Source organism: Microcebus murinus, chromosome 23 (assembly GCF_040939455.1).
Source record: "Microcebus murinus isolate Inina chromosome 23, M.murinus_Inina_mat1.0, whole genome shotgun sequence".
Lineage (NCBI taxonomy): Eukaryota > Metazoa > Chordata > Mammalia > Primates > Cheirogaleidae > Microcebus > Microcebus murinus.
Genome location: NC_134126.1, coordinates 11,469,579 through 11,491,721, shown reverse-complemented (window position 1 = coordinate 11,491,721; position 22,143 = coordinate 11,469,579). Strand labels below are relative to the sequence as shown.

Here is a 22,143-nt window from a genome sequence, read left to right as displayed (position 1 = left end):
AAAAATGAAATGGTTTTTGTTCTTACATAAATACCCATGTTTTAGTAAATTTGTATGAAATGGGTCTTTCACAGAGTTTTCACATATTCCAAGAACTACTATTTTAAGCTAAAATTTATATGGCAAGATGGTAGGAAGATGCTTACTTTGATCACATCATTTTCATGTTAGCCTTATTCTCTATTAATACATATTGGAAAAATATTCACTTCTCAAATTGTGCCATATTTTCAGTGACTTATAGCCACTGCCTAATCAATGTTGCAGAATAAATTGCATTTGAACCGTCTGTATTTTGTGATACATGGTTATAAGCTTCATAATTAAAATTTCCCAACATAAATCACCTTCCATAATCTATTTATAAATCATAATTATTTTACTTATGTATGTTGCATGGGATCAAATTATGAAATGTTGAATCAAATTGTTTCTCAGGATTGTGAGAGCTCAGGTGTCTGATGTCGCTGTGTATACTTGTGTGGCCTCCAACAGAGCTGGGGTGGATAATAAAAATTACAACCTTCAAGTGCTTGGTATGTCACAGAAATGACCCTACTACTTTACTATGTGTGCAGTATTAAGCAACAAGCTTATCTTTAGAAATTGACTTCCTCATAGATTTAGAAATCTAACTTTTCTCTGTCAAAAAGAATTAGGGAAGTAGGATCCTACTAACTAGAGAAGAATATATTTTCTCCCAAGGAGTCCATATTATTGACAGACACACTGTCATATTTGACAGACATACTGTCTGTCAAAACACTTTTCTGACCTGGAATTTTGCACTAAATCAAATCTAAATTTTGTGATATAGCATTTCAGTTCAGACACAAGACCAGTCTTTTTATACAAAGAAGTCAAAACAGTTTTCTATAATATTAGCAGCTTGTTTAGAGTATTTAAAATATGAATGAATCCATGTTCATGTGTGTTTCTGCATGTATGTGTCTATAGAGAAAGAACTTAAAACCTTCAATTTCTGAAATATTGAGGTCTGTTGGTCCAAATTTGTCAATCCTCAAGAACATTTCCGAACAGCTAAGTAACTGTTTACTGTAATCTATAAATGATTTATGTTGGATCATATCAAATTTACTGTATAACTTGAAATTATTTTATTTATTCCACATAAAGTAGTTAAAAGAATACTACTAGAACTATTATATACATTATAAAAAATTAAAGAGACAAACCTAAGAAGTTGAAAAATCACCAAAATTTAAAACACATTGGTTATATGTTCCACAAGAAAATAATTTTTAGGTTTCATTGCCAATATTTGGAAGATTAATAATTAGTATGCCTAAAAGATGGTTTTATAGTAAAGTCATCAATTTATTACATGCTAATTTGAAACATATATTTTTATTGACCATAGAAACAATATAGAATTATTTAAATATTTTTATTTAAATTTATCTCAAATTACAATAGAAATATAAATTATGCCCATTTTGTTTTCTTTGTAGTACCACCGAATATGGACAATGCAATGGGGACAGAGGAAATAACAATTCTCAAAGGCAGCTCCACCTCTATGAGATGCATTACCGATGGAACCCCAACTCCCAGTATGTCCTGGCTTAGAAATGGCCTGTCTCTAGGGCTTGATGCCCATCTGATGATCAACACTGAAGGAATGGTCCTCCAGCTTATCAAAGCAGAGACTGAAGATTCAGGAAGATATACTTGTATTGCCTCAAATGAAGCTGGAGAAGTCAGCAAGCACTTTATCCTGAAGGTCCTAGGTATGTAAACATGCTGTTAAATATGGAATAATTAGGAAATAAGTGACAACCACAAATTTAAACAAACAATGATTGAAAATACAGTATTCATCAGATGTGCGACCCACCAAGACAGAGGGCTAAGTTTTTGTACCCATGGCATTCACGGGGCCTACTGTGGGGCTTGGGAAACCATAGATTTTGGTGTTCATGGGAATCCTGGAACCCATCCCTTGCAGATACTGACGGATGACTGTACAATAACCATCAAAAAGTAAGATACCTAGAAATCAATTTAAACATTGATGAAAGAAATTAAAAAGGACACAGATGAATGGAAAGATGTCTCATGTTCATAGATTGGAAGAATTAATGTTGTTAAAATGGCCATACTACCCCAATCTACAGATTCGATGCAATCTCAATCAAAATACCAATGACATTCTTCACACAAGTAGAAAAAACAATCCTAAAGTTTGCGTGGAACCACAAAAGACCCTCAATAGCCAAATAAATCTTTTTGTTTTGTTTTGTTTGATTTGTGGTGGGTTATTTTTAATGTTTTTATTTCAGCATATTACGGGGGTAAAAATGTTTAGGTTATATATATTGCCTTTGCTCCACCCAAGTCAGAGCTTTAAGCATGTCCATCCCCACACAGTGTGCACCACACCCATTAGCTGGGAATGTAGTTATACCTTCCTCTCCCCTTTCACATGCCCAACACCCAATTCACATTTATTTGTGAATTATGCTGCTATAAACATTCTAATGCAGATGTCTTTTTTATAGAATATATTTTCTTCCTTTGAGTGGATGCCCAGTAATGGGATTGCTGGATCAAATGGTAGTTGCTTGTAGCTCTTTGAGGTGTCTCCATATTACTTTTCACAGAGGTTGCACCAGTTTGCAGTCCAACCAGCAGTGTATGATTGTACCTATCTCTCCTCATCCACGCCAGCATTTTTAGTTTTGGGACTTTTTGATAAAGGCCATTCTCACTGGAGTTAAGTGATATCTCATTGTGGTTTTGATTTGCATTTCCCTGATGATTAGAGATGTTGAGCATTTTTTTCATCTTGTTGGCCATTATTCTGTCTTCCTTTGAAAAGTTTCTGTTCATGTCCTTTGCCCACTTTTTTGATAGGGTTGTTTGATTTTTTTCTTGCTGATATTTCTGAGTTCTAAATAGATTCTAGTTATCAGCTCTTTATCGGATGTGTAGCTTGCGAAAGTTTTCTTCCATTCTGTAGGTTGTCTGTTTCCTCTCGAAACAGTTTCTTTGTGCAGAAGCTTTTTAATTTGATCAGGTCCCATTTATTTATTTTTGTTGCTGCTGTGATTGCCTTTGGGGTCTTCTTCATAAATTCTTTGCCTAGGCCAATGTCTAGAAGAGTATTTCCAAAGATTTTCTCTAGAATTCTAATAGTTTCGCACCGAAGGTTTAAGTCTGTTACCTAGCGTGAGTTGATTTTTGTGAGAGGTGAAAGGTGTGGGTCCTGTTTCTGTCTTCTACATGTGGCTATCCAGTTTTCCCAGCACCATTTATTGAATAAGGATTCTTTTCCCCAGTGTATGTTTTTGTCTGCTTTGTCAAAGATTAGATGGCTATATGAGGATGGTTTTATATCTGGGTTCTCTGTTCTGTTCCACTGGTCAACATCCCTGTTCTTGTGCCAGTACCAAGATATTTTAATTACTATAACCTTGTAGGATAGTTTGAAGTAATTGATACTTCCCATTTTGTTTTTATTGCCTAGGATTGCTTTTGCTATACAGGGTCTTCTCTGGTTCCATATGAAGCATAGAATTATTTTTTCCAGATCTGCAAAAAATGATGTTGGTATTTTAGTAGGGATTGCATTGAAAAAGAGGAAATTACAACTGAACATGGAAATACAAAATATCATCTGTGAATTTTATAAAAACCTCTATGCACATAAACTTGAAAATGTGAAGGAAATGGGCAAATTCTTAAAATCCCAGTCTCCCTAGGCTGAATCAGGAAGAAATAGAATTCCCTGAACAGACCAATATCAAGTATCAAAATTGAAGCAGCAATAAAAAACCTTCCTAAAAAGAAAAGTCCCAGACCAGATGATTTTGCACCCTGATTTTATGTGACTTACAAAGAAGAACTGGTGCCTATCTATCCTGCAGAAATTTTTCCACAACATGGAGACAGAAGGGATCCTCCCCAAGACATTTTATGAAGCCAACATCACCCTAGTACCAAGACCAGGAAAGGATGCAAAAAAAAGAAAACTATAGACCAATATCCCTTATGAATACAGTTACAAAAATTCTCTACAAGATCCTAGCAAACCAAATTCAGGTGCTTATCAAAAATATAATCCATCACAACCAAGTGGGCTTCATCCCAGAGATGCAGGGATGGTTCAACATATGCAAATCTATAAATGTAATTCACCACATAAATAGAAGCAAAAGCAAAGACCATATGATCCTCTCAATAGATGCAGAAAAAGTATATGACAAAATTAAATACCCTTTCATAACAAGAACTGATAACAAAATAGGCAAGGATGGGACTTACCTGAAAATAATAAAAGCCATATATGACAAACCCACAGCCAACATCATACTGAACAGGGAAAAATTGAAAACATTCCTGCTTAGAACTGGGACCAGACAAGGTTGCCCTCTATCACTGCTTCTATTCAACATAGTGATGGAAGTCCTAGGCTGAACAATCAGGCAAGAGAAGGAAATCCAGGGCATCCAAATGGGGAAAGAAGAGGTCAAACTACCGCTCTTTGCTGACAATATGATCTTATATCTAGAAAACCCCAAAGATTCTTCCATGAGACTACTGGCAATGACAAACAAATTCAGCAAAGTCCCAGGTTACAAAATCAATGTACAGAAATCAGTAGCATTCCCATATGCCAACAGTCAAATTGAGAACCAAATCAAAGACTAAATAACCTTCATAATAGCAACAAATGAAATAAAATATCTAGGAATATGTTTAACTACAGAGGTAAAAGACCTCTACAGGAAGAACTATAAAACACTGGGGAAGGAAATAGCAGAGGACATAAACAGGTGGAAAATCATACCATGCTCAGGAGTCAGCAAAGAAATCTTGATTGAAAAGGAGAAAGCTGGAGACATCACAGTATCTAACTTCAAAATATACTGCAAAGTTATAGTAACCAAAACTGCATGGAATTGGCCTAAAAACACAGACCCATGCCCAGAAATAAATTCATACATCTACTAATTTTCAATGAAGGTGCCAAGAACACTCAGTGGGGAAAGGATAGTCTCTTCAATAAATGGTACTAGGAAAATTGGATATCCACAAGCAGAAGAATGATACTGGACCCCTATCTTTCACCATGTACAAAAATTAATGCAAAGTGGATTAAAGACTTAAACGTAAGATCCCAAACTGAAAGTACTAGAAGAAATGACAGGGGAAATATTTCATGATGTTGGACTGGGCAAAGATTTTTTGGATAAGACTTCAAAAAGTATGGCCAGTAAAAGCAAAAGTAGACAAATGGGACTACATCAAACTAAAAAGCTGCTGCACAGCAAAGAAAACAATCAACAGAGTGAAGAGACAACATATATAATGGAAGAAAATATTTGCAAACTATGTATCTGATAAGCTTAAACATCCAAAATATATAAAGAACTCACCTCAATAGCAAACAAATAACTCAATTAAAAATAGGGCAAAAGATCTTAAAGACATTTCTCAACAAAAAAGACATACAAATGGCCAAGGATATGAAAAAAATGCTCAACATAAGTAATCATCAGGGAAAGGCAGATCAAAATCACAATGAAATATCACCTCTCTCTAGTTATCAAAAAGACAAAAAATAACAAGTGTTGGTGAAGATGTGGAGAAAAGGAAACACTTACACACTGTTGGTGGAATTGTAAATTAGTACAGCCATTATGAAAAACAGTATGGAGGTTCTGCAAAAGATTAAAAATGAAACTGTCATATGATTCAGCTATCCCACTACTCGATTATATCTAAAAGAACTACAATCTGTATGCGAAAGAGATCCATGTGTAGTGCACATTATTCACAATAGCCAGGATATGGAATCAACCTATATGTTCAACAACAGTTGCATGGAGAAAGAAAATGTGATACATACACACGATGCAATACTATTCAGCCGTGAAAACAATGATATCCTGTCATTTTTGACAACATAGATAAACCTGGAGGATGTAGCATTATGTGAAATAAGCCAAACATACAAAGACTTCAGCCCTCAAGTTCCTACATCCAGCAGGAACACAGATACTGAACAAGTAACTACTTTTGAGTGTGACAAGGATTATATGGTTAAAATAACATTCTGTGGGATGGTAAATTTCAGATTAGATTTCCTAAATCTGAGCCTTGAAAGGTAGGACTGTAGAGATGAGTGGGAAGTTAGAGATCTTTGTCTACATTTCTCAACTAGAGATGATAAAACTTGAATTGTCAATTTATACTCACTTAAACTGAGTGAGAAAGAAAGAGTAGCAAGAGATAAGACTAGAAATATATGTGGGCAGATGATAAACAAAGAAGAGCCTTGAGAACACTTTACAGAGTTTGGACCTCATTACAAAGGTGATGGAAGAATCTTGAGCAGGAATATGTTACACCCATATTTCACTTCCAAAAAAAAAAAAATGGCTCTAGTGACATAGTGAAGAATGAATTGAAGAGGCTGTTGTATTTATATAGGCCTGAAAATGCAGGGTCTGGTCTAGCATGTAGCACTCAGGGAGAGAGAAAGAATATAACTGCAGGACCCAGGAGCAGAATCACAGACCAGTGCATTTCTGGATGAAAAAAATAAAAGAGAAAAAAACTGATATTGTTAGACTAATGTGCAAAGAACAGTCTGCCTAGTTGAATAGTTTACAAGGATAATATTTCCTTAAAACAAATTTGAAAACTGGCTCAGCAGAAGGATGAGAAGTTTCAGCATTTCAGCATCTGTTGAAAATTAAACTCTGAAAGGTCCTTCACTTGAAGCAGTGCTACCACTCAGAATTCAAACATCTTAACTTGGGGGACTATTCTCAATTTAATTCTATCCACATGGAAGGAAGTGTCATTATATACTAGTGGTTCTAAAAAGTCCAATGTGGCTAGAATGCTGAAAACAAAGGAAAGCATTATACAAAATAAAACTAGTGGGGGTTGATAGGGTCAAGGCATGAAGGGCTTTGTTGATCACATTAAGAAGTTTGTTTTTTATTCTATAGCAATGAGAAATCCTTGAAAGTTCTATTAAATGGAGTAACATGAGTAGAGCTACAGAGCACTGGGGCTGCAAAGTGGAAAGCTTCTCGGAGCAGGACAACAATAGATTTGAGAGACTAGTGTATTATTAGGAATTATGTTTGGCTGTGAATAACAGAGTCTAAATATGGTGGCTTAAACAAGGAACTTTTGTTTTTCTCCTGGAGTGAGATGTCTGGAGGCAGGCAGTTGCTGCATTGGGTCAACGGTTCAGATATGTGCGGTTCTCTTGGACTTTACACCATGGTTAGTCAGTTATCATGCAATATCTGCTAACTCCCAGCATAATTAGGTTCAGCTCTAGATGCAACAATAGAACAGGAAAAGTAGGGAGGGCAAAGAGTTTCCTCTTTAGAGACTTTCTTGGAAGCCCCACAAAACCATGTCCATTTATCTCATATTGGTCAGGATTTTCACATCCCATTCCATGTACTCTTGCTAGAGAGGCTAGGAAATGTAACTTTTTTTAGCACATTGGCAGCCCCAACAAAATTCGAGTATTCTAATAAGAAAGAAAGAAATAATATTGGGTAGGTACCTATAAACAGGAAGAAGGAGACATTACTTCAAGCAAATAGTATTATAGCTCAGAGTAGAGTGAGGGAGGTGAAAGAAAAAGATGTATTCTAGAAATAAATGCAGTAGAAATATTACCATGTTTCCCTGAGAATAAGACCTACCCATAAAATAAGCCCTAGCAGGATTTCTAAGCATTTGTGCAATATAAACTCTACCCCGAAAATAAGACCTAGTGTTGGGCGTGGCTATGCAGCTTATCTGCACAACCCATGCATTTCCTCACAGAGCGGTAAAGAAGACAAGCAGCCCTTCTCATCTGCCCCATCGAGACAGCTACTATCCCAGAGATGACCGGAAAGGTGTGGGCAGCCCCACCAACAAGGTTGGCTCCCCCTGCCAGGTCCCAGCCATCCTGTGCGTGCTGCAAGGTGAGGCTTTGAGGGGAAAATAACATATCCCCTGAAAATAAGCCCTAGGGTGTATTCTTGAGGAAAAATAAATATAAGACCCTGCATTATTTTCGGGGAAACATGGTAGGACTTGGTTGTGGATTAAGACACAGGAGTGACGAGAAAGAAGATGCACGAAATGCACCTATGTGATGAATTTAGAACCAGGTTTTGAGAATTAAGACAACAGATTCAGTCTGAATACATGTTGAGTTTCAAGTGGTTTTCAAACATCCGTGTTCATCTGATAATTGCTTTTATGGATCTGAAGCTCAGAAGAGAGATCTAGGCTAGAAATATAAATTCTGGAGTCATCAGAGAATGGTCAGCTCTTCCTGTGCCCCAAGTCCAAGACATTTGGGAAAAACAGTATAATAGGTTACGATCACTTAGCACACATAAGATCTGGAGACGGGTTTAACCAGTTGGGAACATGTTAATACTGCTGTTGGTGTTGCTGCTGCTGCTGTTTTAACTCTGGTGCTTGTAAACTTTTGAAGGGGAAGGCCATGCCAGATTAATTTTCCTATTCACGTTAACTGATACATGGTAAATAACTGAGAAGTAAGGGCAGTAATAATTGACTGTGTCAAACTGTGAATCAGATAAGTGCTTTTGAGTGGTGCAAACAACATGCTATGAAAGTTAAAAGGGGTAGACATTTAGTTGAAAGAATCAAGAAAGGATTTATGGCTTTTACAGATGAGCTTGATAGCATGAATGTAACCCTGATAGTACTTCAACATGCTCAGTTAGGGGAGGGGACTAGGGGGAACAAGAAAGGACTGGGTTTGATGGAGAGAAGTAGCCCAATTTGGAGTCTAGGTGACATATAAGTAAATTGAAAGTAAATAATGTTAAAAGATATATCTATTGCAGAAGCTTTGGAAGCCATGACGGGAAGTTTTTATTTAATCCAGTAAGCAACATGGAGTCATTAAAACCTTTTAGGCAGAAAATCTTAGATCAATCTTAAACTGCACTTAAGAAAATGTATTTTTACAGTAATATGTAAGATAGATGAAAGTAAAAAAAAGAGGTCATGTGGGACAACAGTTAAGAAATGCTGACTTCTTGATTATAATCTGAAATGGAGAATAGATCTAATATTCCCTTTCTCCAGAAGGGAAAATGAGGACTAATAAGTGGAAATTTTTAGGAAGCAGATTTTAATAATAATACCAAGAGCTGTAGTAAAGACTATAGTAGCAATAACTTTTTTAAATCCTTCAATTATAAAATGAAACAGATACAGAAACACAAAAATGTTTAGTTTATCTCATCAAACCTCACAGCGATCCTATTCAGTAAATCATGTTGCTATTACCATTTTAAGAGATTTGCCCAAATCCCCTAACCTAATAATTGGTGGCATCAGGATTTAAACTCAGACTCTGTATCATCTACTGTGAGTCACTGTTCTAAACTATGTGACTGATTTTGAAAAAAAAAAAGGAAAGGAAAGAAAAATGATAAAGGGGGGTGGGAATCCTGCTTACCCTTGGAGCTGTCTGACAGCTATTTGAGCTGCCCTGTGAAATAGGAAGCTGGAAACTTGAACTATTATACAAAAGTTTCATAGTAAAATTGAATGGTCATTGTAAGGAGAATCTGTTTTAAAGGAATTTATTAACTTGGGAGTAGTTGGACTAAAAAACTTTAATGTTTCTTCCCACTGTTTAGATTTTTCAAACTTCTCTTGAGAAAAGTAATTTTAGAAGTATAAATAACAAAAAAGGAAGTTACTCCTGCCCGGACATAACAAATATGTTTCATGCAGAAATCATTATCTCCAAATATAACTATTTTTTCTTCTGCTTAGTCATTGTTTCCTCTCAAAGTTCTACATAGAAAAGATTATAGCAAAATTCCATAATATTTATTTACCCATTGCTGTTGTAGAATCAATCAGTATTTAAAAGGCACAAAAACACACTAATATGTTTAAGGCCCTCTAAAAAGAAGTGATAAAAGATAGGTTTAGTCTTATTGTTTTAATATCTTTATTGTTAAATAGGACTGCTCTGATTAACTGAGTTCAAATTGTTATTCTAAAATTACCTTGTAATGGACTTCCATTTACCTCATGATCTCTTATAGGCACAATTCATCACTTTTGAAACAGTTTCCAGTGAGAAGTGGTAATGACATCTAGGAATTATCATTTCAGTTTCCTTGTTCTAATCAATTAATAATATATCATGTGAATGTGAACTTGAGATGTAGTTTTTCAAGTTTTTCTAATTAGCAGTATTTTATTCAAACAGCAAGTTTATTTCATTGTTGTTTTTGATTCCCTTTAAATAGAACCACCTCACATTAATGGATCTGAAGAACCTGGCGAGATATCAGTAATTGTTAACAACCCACTTGAACTTACTTGCATAGCTTCTGGAATTCCAGCCCCTAAAATTACCTGGATGAAAGATGGCCGGCCCCTTCCACAGACAGATCAAGTACAAACTCTAGCAGGAGGAGAGATTCTTCAAATTTCTAGTGCTCAGGTAAATGTCACAGTTCATACAGTTGTTTTAGGTTATAACCCCACTTGCTAATATATGAGAATTGTTGAAGAAGTTATGTTTTTGAATACAGATATATCACAGATTTCAGTAACTTTAGCAAGGGCTGATTCAAAGTTCAAAGTTCAGCAAAACTCATTTGTTTAGTTTATGTTTAAGGAAATTGATCAGAAATGTGACTATATTAAAGAGAAGTATGTTTGGGATATCTTAAAAATTATCTATTCCACCAATAAAGGTAAATCTTATATTACAAATATTCTCCATCTGAGCCCTAATGCCCTCATTTGTAAACAGGTGATAAAAATGGTAATAATAATACCTAACTCATACACTTGGGGATTTAAAGACTTTATTTAACATGATGTGCTTCGACCGGTGCCACCAGTATGTAGTAAATGCCTTAAAAAAGAGCTATATAGAATTTTTATTGCTGCTGTTGTTGCCCTTTGAATGTGAAATAACAAATTATTTAATCATATTTTGTTAGCATTTTAACTGAGGAAAGAGGAAGGAAGGGCAGCTGGACAAAGAGAGCGAAGGATTGCACGTTGTCGCTATGTCCGTGCTGTGTTCAGCTCCGGGCTCATTATCACACCCTCAACCCTCATGACAGCTCTCTGAGGCAGAGTCCGTAGCCCCATCCTAGCCATCCGGAGACAGGCACAGAGAGATTAAGTCCTGGGCTGCCAAGTACTCACTGTTGCTTGGTGCTAGGAGGCTCGTTCTCAATCTGGGATCTGGTCAGAAAGCCAGGCCAGTGGCCCTCCGCACAGTTTCCAATGTCATGGTTGCATCCCTCCCATTCGCCTCTTTTCACTCCATTCCAAACATTGCAGTAATTTAGAAAGAAGTCAGATTAAACTCTATCAAACCACTTACTGAATCAAAACCCTTGAATGTTATAATTTCAACAGACAAAAAAAGAAAGCAAAAGAATTTTGTGAAATTAGAAACAGTGTGGTGACAGGAAAGTGGGGAATAGAATCCCAAATATAAACAATAACTGTACTGATAAATAAAGCTTGAAAGGGAAGTTCCAGCTTGAAAGGGTAGTTCTTAAAGGTGAGAACAAAAAATTATGTTACAGGAAAACAAGATCTCATAGAGTTGCGATCCCTAACCCCCTGGCGGTGGACCAGTACCAGTCGGTGGCCTGTTAGGGACCCACCGCAGAGATAAGCCCCACCCACGCACCCACCACCGGTCTGGGGAAAAATTGTCTTCCATGAAACTTGGGAAAGCCAGGGCTTGCGCCACACAGCAGGAAGTGAGTGAGCAAAGCTTCATCTGTATTTACAGCCACTCCGCATCACTCACGTCACCACCTGAGCTCCACCTACCTCCCCACACCCCACCCATGGAAAAGTTGTCTTCCAAGTAACTGGTCCCTGGTGCCAGAGGTTGGGGACCGCTGTCATAGAGTGTTAAATGATGACCACATCCCCCATGTGTTTTAGCTATTGTTGAGAATTCGTAAGACATGTCTCAACCTTTAAGAAGTTTCCAGTTTTCAAGGGAAAGTGAAAATGCAATACATAAAAGTATAATTAGATATGAAACAATAATAGAACCATTAAAAACAGCATTGATGTAGAAAATGAAATATGATCAAGTCCCAAGACTGATTTTGGTTTCTCTGCTGCTGTGTGTTTTCATAGCATTTTACATATACTTCTATTATAATACTTCAACATTATATTTTACTTATCTGAACTTTGTCTTTTTATATATATTTTTTGCAACATATAGTTATGCCTGGCACATAATGGGTGTGGATGATTTGCAAATTCCAAATTCCAATTGTAGAGAAAGGAGTTTCCTAAAATATCTTTTATCAAACACTAGTTCTGTGATTTATTCCAAGGGGAAAGGTGACCAGTCTATGACCAAATAGATTTGGAAAACCTTATATATTATATATTACTCTCTTTTATGAGCCACAATGCATGTTAACAACTCTGAAAAATCTTACTCTAAAGACACCTGCTTCACTATAATTTTTAAATACCCTAGTAACAAAATACACTTTAGAAACTGTAACTGCAAATAACTGTAGCTTTTTCCTGGAGTAAGCAAAATTTAAGAGTAGTGATGGTTCAGATTTGGTGAAGTCAAGGCAAATGAGGGGATAATATCAATACAAAATGAGCATAGTTGAGAGAAAAGAGTTAGTTTTAGAGGTTCTAAAGATATGATGAGAATTCAGAAATTATTCTCTAGAAGTCATTACATCATTTTTTAATGTTTAATTAAATGACTACATGAGAGTTGTTCTTCTAAAACTGTATTTATGTATTTTTCCAAACATTCTAGTCTTAAGTTTTTTCAAAGTTTTTGTAGCCTATCAAAAAGTTTTTCCATTACCTATAAAGTCAGTTTGGAATGTAAGAATTTTAAACATTCCAATATTCTAGGAATGTTCAAGTAGTACAAGAAACAAGAACAGGATTTTTCTACTTTTCCAAAATATATTTTTCACAGTAGTAAGATCATCTATTTTCCAGAGTATGCTCAGGTACCTAAGCATGGATTGTGTCTACACAATGTCAAACATGTGAATGAAGACTGACTTCCAGTGGAAACCATGCAGGGGGATTTTTAAAAAAATAATTCTGGCTGTAGTGAGATACTATTAATAGTAGATTCTGCTGTCAGTCTGACCCTATTTATAACAAATTACATATTATAACCCCTTTGTTTTGTCATTTATATTAAAGATAGAGCCAAGATGTGGCATTAATGTGTTTGATTTTAATATTCTGATATTTTATTTACCTGCTTATTTATTTAATAAACATTTTATTTTCTTCAGGAAGGCTTCAGATGAACTCAGCCTTCAATTTAAACCCATGAATATTTATTTTTTCCATGAACATTGAGTCTGTGATCTGTCATGATTGGTGCTAGATCTGTATCTGCCCTTTGTGATGTCGTTAAGTATACCTGACTTGCAAACTTTCTTAAATCAAATCTTGATTTAAGAAGAACCCTGTTAAGACATGGGTTTGCAAATAATATAGATGCCAATCAATGCTCAATATCAGAATGCTAATTACAAGCACAATAATTAAAACAGTTTGTTTTATTATTTTAACATAAAACAGTTTTACACTTAATGATATCTTGCTTTTCATGTGGGGATTTTTATATTCACTTCATTTTTTCATTCATTTTTACATAAATATCTACTGGATATTTACTCTGATCACCAAAACTAATATGTTAACATTATATAATTCACTTATTTGGGTTTTGTAGGTCGAGGATACAGGAAGATATACCTGTCTGGCATCCAGTCCTGCAGGAGATGATGATAAAGAATATTTAGTGAGAGTGCACGGTAAATTTGACCAAATGTCCTACCCTCTATCATACACACATTTAATTAGAAGCCACAATTTATAGAACACGGGGCAACTCCATAGCACATCACAAGATATGTTTATAAATTAGAAAATAGGTATATTATAAATCTGATTCTTAATTTGACTGATCAGGTACTCTTGGGGGATAGTTCAAGTGATTATTTTGAGTTATATAAATTGTGATAAGGAGAATAAAAATAATCTGTAATCTCAACATAGATAAAACTTTTTTGCCCATAAATGTTTTGTCACAAAAATGTGATCATATAGTATATATGTGTGTGCATATATATATATATATATATTCTGAACATATAGTATTTAACTTGATTTATCTTACTTAATGATATGGAAAATGTATTGTCATGTCAATAAACATATTTTTATAACATAATTTTTAGTAATTGCATAGTGTCCCATTTTACTCCTCATTTTTGGATATTTAGGCTGTTTCTATAGTTTCACCAATAAGCAACACTATTGTAGATATATTGATATATGCATGTTGGCCTGTTCCCTTTATTTTGAGAAATTTCTGTAAGTACATTTGCTTGGTTCCACACATGTGTACATGCACACACACATGCACACACTTTTAACGATGTCGAAGCTTATTGCCAAATTACTTTCTAAAAACGTTGGGCCAATCAGACTCTGTCCAATAGTGCTTTGACATAGAAATGGGAATTACTCTTCATGGGGAGGAATATTTGAAAAACTAAACTGAAGATCTTTGTTTCATTCTCATAGTCTAAATGACTAGGCAGTGCGAACTGTCTAGGATTTAAGTATCCCTGCAGTCCCAAACGCAAATTAGGCTTGCCATTAACTGACACAAAAATTCTGTATATGAGTCCCAAAAAGTCTCCAGTGGAGGCACCAGACTTTAAGCAATCTAAGGTGTCTGTTAAAAAAAAAAAAGGGAAAAATGAAAATGTTCATATTTTTTGCTAAGAAAAAAGTCACAAAAATATATTTCTGTATATCAAGAAAAGTATATATACATTTCTGTATATTACCATTACCATGGGTACTCCTTGATTTGGTAGTTTTAAAATCTTATGCTCAGAAAAAATTATTACTAAGTGTACAGCCTGGACAAGGGACTCCTTCTTTGGGCCTTAGTTTCTTTACCTGTCAAATGGTAATTATGATGTGATTATATTATAATACTTATCCTATCATTCATGCAGCCATTGGAAGGATTTCATTACTTAATGTATGTGAAAGTGCTGAATAAGGTAAAAAAAATTCCACTGTTTATAATTATCTGCACTATAAATAACATGAGTACTGTTTTAAGTTTATACATCTTGTTTCATATAGCAGAACCAACATTTTTTGAACACCTATGATAATTCAAATCTTTTACATCTCATTTTTTAAAATCCTTTAACATATTTCTTCTCATATTAGTTCCTCCTAATATTGCTGGAACTGATGAGCCCCAGGATTTCTCTGTGTTACGGAACAGACAAGTGACATTGGAATGCAAATCGGATGCAGTGCCCCCACCTGTAATTACTTGGCTCAAAAATGGAGAGCGGTTACAGGTAAATCTTTTGCTAAACTACACAGATTCCTTTTTTGAGACAAAAGAAAGAAAGAAAAAATCAGCTACGGATCCTTTGCTAGGTAGACAAAACCAAATAACACCAGACTACTAGTTACTCAACATTGCAGAGGCGGACACAGGGTCTTTTAATCAGCTTTGGTTTCTCAGCCTTTGCTGGGATAGTATTTGGTTATGGGTCACAAGAAAGGATTAAAGACCTATTTGGAACACTCAGTTATTTCTTAACTTAAGAAGGAAGACACCTTCGGAGTGTCAAAATAACTGACCTGTCCTGCCATGTCTCTAGAGTGAATTCATTTTTCACTGAATTTCTCTGGTCTAAACTTGGACCTCAGGAGTGACCCCAAAGATGTGTGTAATACCAATAGATACCAGGTGTCTGGGACTGGAATCCTCAAAGAGCCAGCTACTGGCTCTCTAAAGCTTCCCGTGCTCAGGCAATACCTATCTGCTGTCATAGAGTGTCACAGCCCAGGGTCTTTAGTAGCCTTATAGTGCTGGCTGAAAGCTTTGGTGTGGAATCCCAGTAGTTAGTTAGTTATCATTTTTTTCCTCTTTGTTCTTCTTTATACTATTATCATAACCCACATTGTTTTCCTAGCAGTTACTTATTAAAGCAGTTATGTCCCCAAACACCTAAGGCATAAAGACTTCCACCACCACCAAACCACACAAAGACCAAACAGAGAGAGACTGGGTTCTGAGAGTTACTGACATGCTAAATCATCATGCCTATCACTTCACCCTTCTGTGCTTCAGCTTCTCTATTTATTGCATGCCTGATAATGCTGCCAGGCATATCAGAGAATAGTCTGAGAATAGTGTTGACCCTCAAGGTGCTCACAAACTATCTGAAAAGACAGAGGTAAGTCAAAGATGAGAGAATGAATACTACTGATGGGTAATGTACTGTATTTTACAGAAACAGAGGGGAGAAGCAAATAACCCAGACCAAGGGGTAAGGAACAGCCCAGGGAAGCCTCTTAGAAAGGGGGAGTTCAGTTTTAAAGAATAGGTATTAGGTGAGACAGGGTAAGAAAGGGATTCTAATCACAGGTAAAGGCATATTCGAAGCCATTACAAGAAAAGTTATGCTGTAGTTCCAAGAACTGCAAGTAGCTTGTTATGGTTATAGTAGACCTTGATTAAAATTCTTTGACGGTTCCCAATAGATTTCAAGATCCTGGTAAAATTACCCAGCTTTGCTCACAAGGCCCTTCATACTCTGACTTTGCCTCCATAGTCTCACCTCCCAAGCACTTCACTCTGGAGCATTAGGAGGGAAGGTAGGGACTGAGTGAACGTCAATGATGGAGAAGTCTAGGCTGATCCCAGGTATGACCTGGAATATCAGTGCTGGGGAAGGGTGGGTTCCCCAGTGATGAAAAAAGATGCGTTCAGGTTTAGATATCTAGAGTTTGAATTATCTATATAATTCAATATCTGTATAATCAAGGAGAAATTCTAGAAATCATTAAAAAATACTGGTTCATATTTTTTTAAAAAAGGCTTTGATTCAATAGTCCATATTGCCTCCAAAAATAAAGTATTTGATGTGTTAGTCCTCATAGTATAAACCATTGTTGAAATCATAAGTTTGTATGAGGTTGACCAGAAAACACAGACTATGAGAAGACCAGTAAATGAAAATAAAGCATCAGTGGTAATTACATGGTGAGCAATGGAAAAAGATGAATGGGACTGAGAAGGAGGACTCAGAAAGACAGGATTGAAAATAGGAGATATTGGTGTACTCAAAGCCAAAGAAAAGAGAGGGATTGGTTAATAGAGGCCACCTGCGGTACACATTAAGTTGTGTCCATTGGCTTTGGAAATATATTGAGGTGATTAAAGATCTGAGCAATGGTTCTTCATTAGAGTGACCAAAGTACAAGGCAGATTACAGTGGTTTGGGAAATTAGTAGGAGAGGAAGTAGAAACAAGTATGGACTATTCTTTAAAGATAAAAGAGATTTCTATATGTTTATTTGCTGGGAAAAAAAAAGAGTTTTGAGATATGGGAAAGAGAGAGAGAGATGTACAGTGCAAGGTGTACTGGATTGGGGAGGAATGGAACCCAGGACACAAGTGAAGAAATTAGCCTTGGCCAGAAGAGTTGATCATTTTCTGCAGAGGTGGGGAAATAGGAAGGAAGATTGTATGCATATCCAAAGTGGTAGGAGGAGAGAATTGCAGAAACAGGGCTTTGATGTTTTCAGCAGAACAGGAAACAAGGTCTTCTGCTGAGAATGAGATTCTATCTGAGGAGAGAAATAAATTTGGAAGAATGGAAAGAAAACCAGAGAAAATTGTGGTGAGACAATAAGTTAGGAGAACTTACTGATACTCATGGAAGAAGGACATTGTACAAATATCTCTGAAAGTTTTTATTAGCCTAAAATCCTGCTAGACCCATATAAAAGTTAAAAATTAAAATGTTTCACAGAACTTAACATCTATATTTAAGAAATCACTTATTCTCAACAGAGGTAACATAATTTTTTCACTACTAGCTCCAATAGCAATGGAAGGCCTGGAGAAAATGTGTGAACTTTTAAAATAAATGGACCTGAATTGCATATTTTAGTGTGAACATTTTTTTTTCATTAGGAATATACATCTATCTGGGACAGAGCCTGCCTGTATGGTAGAGAAATCTTATTTGGGCTATTCCTGAAATGCTTCCATTTTAGGAACAACCAGTGAATATCATTCTTTGATGCTACCTGACATTTTTAACAATTTTTTAATAATGTACATCATATACTATAATTTATTCTAACATACTTGTTTACATCTATCTCCTCAATTAGACTTAATAACAGAGATTAGGTTTCATTGCGCTATATTTTCATAATTCTTGGTCCCATGCCTAGACACAAAACAAATGCTTAAAAAATATTTAGATCAAAATAGTTTATTTGCTTACTTTAAAAGATGTTAGAAGATAATGTTTTCTCTAAGTTAATCAAAATTAATTTTTGTTAATAAGAAAGCTTTCAGTTGTAAGTGACAGAATTTAAACTCAAGCCAACTTAAATGAGAAAAAAAAAGAAAAAAGGAAATTTATGGGCTACAATAATTGGTGAATTTGGGCTTTCGTCATTGCTATGTCCAGAGGCTCTAATTATGTAATGAAGCATCTGTGTTCTTTCTCTGAATCTCAACTCTACTTGGTTTGTCTTAGATTCGGGGCAATCAGTCCCTACATGATAAGACCGCTGCCATGCTTATGTCATCCTCACAACCTGTGATTCTAGTAAGAAGGGCATGCCTATTCCCCCAACACTAGGCTCGACTTGAGTCACCTGCCCATTCTTGAGTGGGTCATTGTGGCCAGGAGAATCAAGGACACTGCTTGTGCCCTGGACTTAACTGCACTCATTGAAATAGTTCTCAGGGATTTTTGATACCATAATAATTGTAGGGGGAGCAGACAAGGCGTGCAGGCACAAAGCATCTCCACAGTTCACTGTAGTTACTTTTGATGCTATAAAATAACATTTGATTCTCTTTTCCTGACATTGACATGGTAAATTTTACTTGTTGAATCTAGGCAACACCTCGAGTTCGAATCCTGTCTGGAGGAAGATACTTGCAAATTAACAATGCAGATCTAGGTGATACAGCCAATTATACCTGTGTTGCCAGCAACATTGCAGGAAAGACTACAAGAGAATTTATTCTCACTGTGAATGGTAAGAAAATTTATTCATTCACAATTTAAAAGTACAACCAGAGCATTCAGAGATGATACTTTTTTCCATGAGCATACTAAATGAAGCCTTGTAGTTATCATATTTCTTCTGAAAAAGACAACTTGTTGTATTTGTATGAGAGCTACATTGCAAATTAACTCAATTTCAAAAAAAAACACAACTAGAAATACATTACTCTATCTTGAGGATAATGCATGTCCAGTTGTTATCAGCGTATCATGATGTTTTGTGTCATTCAGATTACAACTATTGAGGAAGTCAATACACTAAATCTTTGAATGACAAATGGCCCATCCTGTAGTTCACTTTTATCGATGTGGCTTTAGAGTATGTATGTGATAGATGGAGACTGTCTTAGGATGGTAATTTTCTTAAATATCATATCTAAATACCAAAATTTGCCAAAATTTAGGAAGATAATGTAGACTTTTCCCCAAAATATTCCCTTTGGATTTTTAATATATGAAATTTTACAGCATATTAGGTGACCCACACAACTAATATCCCTAATGCTAAAATTAAAATCCAGGCTTTCTATTCCCATAGGAACTCAATGATTAATAAAATACATGCTCTGAGACTTGTATGATTAATCACAGATGTGCTTTTTGTTAAAACAGCCCATTTTCTGTTCTTTATTTAAAGTGAAGTTGTTCCAGTGTTAACATTCTCTGACCATTATTTGGCCAACGAGAAATAAGAAATATCATCTTTAATTTGCATCAAACCAGAGCTGATTTTGATTTAAGCCTCTCCCACAGAGAGCCAGATTTCCTACACCATATCAGGGATTTAAAATTCCCCTTCCCATCTACCCTTTATTTTTATACACAAAGTACCTTGAGTAAGACTTCAGGAATTAAACTTCAATTCTATTTATACTAACTTAGATTAGTGTAGACAAAGCCACACATTTGACTCAAAGCTCATCTTGTATTACATCTTTAGGGTCTTAGTTCAGGCTATGTTATTTAGTATAACTGAATTTTTTCATGTGCATCTCTTGTTCAGTTCCTCCAAGCATAAAAGGTGGCTCCCAGAGTCTAGTCATTCTCTTAAGTCAGTCAGCTACATTGGAATGCATTGCTGAAGGTGTCCCAGCCCCACGGATAACATGGAGAAAGGATGGAGCTGTTCTAGCTGGGAATCATGCAAGGTAACAGTTTTGGAAAAGGATGAAAAATACTGTAAGAACCAAAATATAAATCCTTGCATCTTTTTTCCAGTGCATTATTTTGATCTTGTTATGTTGAGAATTAGTCATTTCATCTTAATATGAGAATAAAAATTTAGTATTTTAAAAGCATAATTGCTAAGGCTTAAGTCTAAATAATGACTATAAACCGTACAAGATCACAAGCCCATCTGCAATGTGCTTTTGTGTCATATCCTTTTCTTCCACCAGGAGTATTGTAAATATGTGTCATCTAAAACAAGAAAAAGACTGGAAATGGATTTCATCAAGTTTTGAAAATTTCTCCTAGTCAAAATGTGAATAGTCAAAAAGAGTGATTCAGGAAACTTCACTTGTGATTTCTCTTGTAGATACTCTGTCTTGGAAAATGGATTCCTTCATATTCAGTCAGCGCATGTCACCGACACAGGGCGATATTTGTGCATGGCTACCAATGCTGCTGGAACAGACCGCAGGCGCATAGATTTACAGGTCCATGGTAAATATACCTTTATAAACAACATCCAGTCTTTGTGTCCAGTGCTCCTTGATAGCCTAAACTAGTGAGGTCATGAAGACCTGACACTAAGAGCTATTTAAGCATATTGCATTGTGTTATGAACAGTCACATCCCATGTTTTCTCCTCACTACAGTTAACATCCATCACAACACTTAAAATCCACAGACACTTGTTATGTTCATGACTATGGGGCAAATTACCATCGACAAACTTCAGTTCAGCAGAAATACTTTGAATAGCACACTATTTGCTAAATGTGTTTTCCTCTTATTTGGTGATGTTGTTTTAGTTCCTCCATCCATTGCTCCGGGTCCTACCAACATAACTGTAACAGTAAATGTCCAAACTACTCTGGCTTGTGAGGCTACTGGGATTCCAAAACCATCAATCCACTGGAGGAAAAATGGGCATCTTCTTAATGTGGATCAAAATCAGAATTCCTACAGGTAAGGATAAATTAATTGAAAAATCCCACCTACTATTTGGAAATATTTTTTAAAAGAATCAACATTATAATTCTATCAATGGGGGCAGCAAATATATAAAGTACAACAAATTAATTAATATAGAGAGATTTTTTTCCTTAATATGGAATTCGTTTTTCAGCCTAAAATATTTTTCTGAATTATAGGTGCAACCTTTCCATACACAAACCCTGTGGATGACAGTCAGTGAGGTCTACAGGATTAGATTTCCATCCAGCTTTATTTGTTTACCACCTTTTGGAATTTTATAAAGACAAAGGATAAAAACATCATTTGATATAAAAGAAAAACTATTTTGTAAAAATAAATACAAGTTTAGTTATAAAATAAAAATCAAATTTTATGACTTGAAATACAATTTAGTTATTTGGCAGCATGTGGGGAGAGAAAACAGTATTTTCTCCAATTTTTTTAATTCCTACAGCTTTACTACTATATCTCATAACATGGCAATGTTGGTTTTTCAAAGCCTAAACTTTAAATCAGTAAGAATTTCTGATATTTTAGGTGAGCATCATTTTTATATTTCAGTTGAGCTAATAGATAGTTATCCTGTCAAGCGATTTGCCAGAGTACTAAAAACAAATGCTCTCTTAGGTCCACTGTGACAAAAATCAATTCTGATATACCAGGAAATATGAAACTAGGAGTGCCTCAGTTGAAATTCTATCATTTCTCTCTTTCTCACCCTTTTAATCTTTTGGCATTGGGAGTTCAGTGGCTTGAAAGTACACACAGTATGGGAAATGCGCCATGCTCTTGAGTGAAAAAGCATATCTAATATGTT

The 22,143-nt window shown here is 35.5% G+C and overlaps 1 protein-coding gene across 1 annotated transcript in view; it reads left to right on the top strand.

The window, feature by feature from the left end:
• HMCN1 (hemicentin 1) overlaps nucleotides 1–22,143 on the top strand; it is a 447,089-nt gene that overhangs the window by 360,024 nt on the left and 64,922 nt on the right. Inside the window, exons 67-75 of the mRNA XM_012736423.2 lie at nucleotides 439–536; nucleotides 1,473–1,751; nucleotides 10,299–10,495; nucleotides 13,775–13,856; nucleotides 15,298–15,434; nucleotides 19,014–19,155; nucleotides 20,188–20,332; nucleotides 20,722–20,849; nucleotides 21,161–21,317. Of these exons, the coding sequence (XP_012591877.2) occupies nucleotides 439–536; nucleotides 1,473–1,751; nucleotides 10,299–10,495; nucleotides 13,775–13,856; nucleotides 15,298–15,434; nucleotides 19,014–19,155; nucleotides 20,188–20,332; nucleotides 20,722–20,849; nucleotides 21,161–21,317 (1,365 nt within the window). The remainder of the gene's footprint in view (nucleotides 1–438; nucleotides 537–1,472; nucleotides 1,752–10,298; nucleotides 10,496–13,774; nucleotides 13,857–15,297; nucleotides 15,435–19,013; nucleotides 19,156–20,187; nucleotides 20,333–20,721; nucleotides 20,850–21,160; nucleotides 21,318–22,143) is intronic.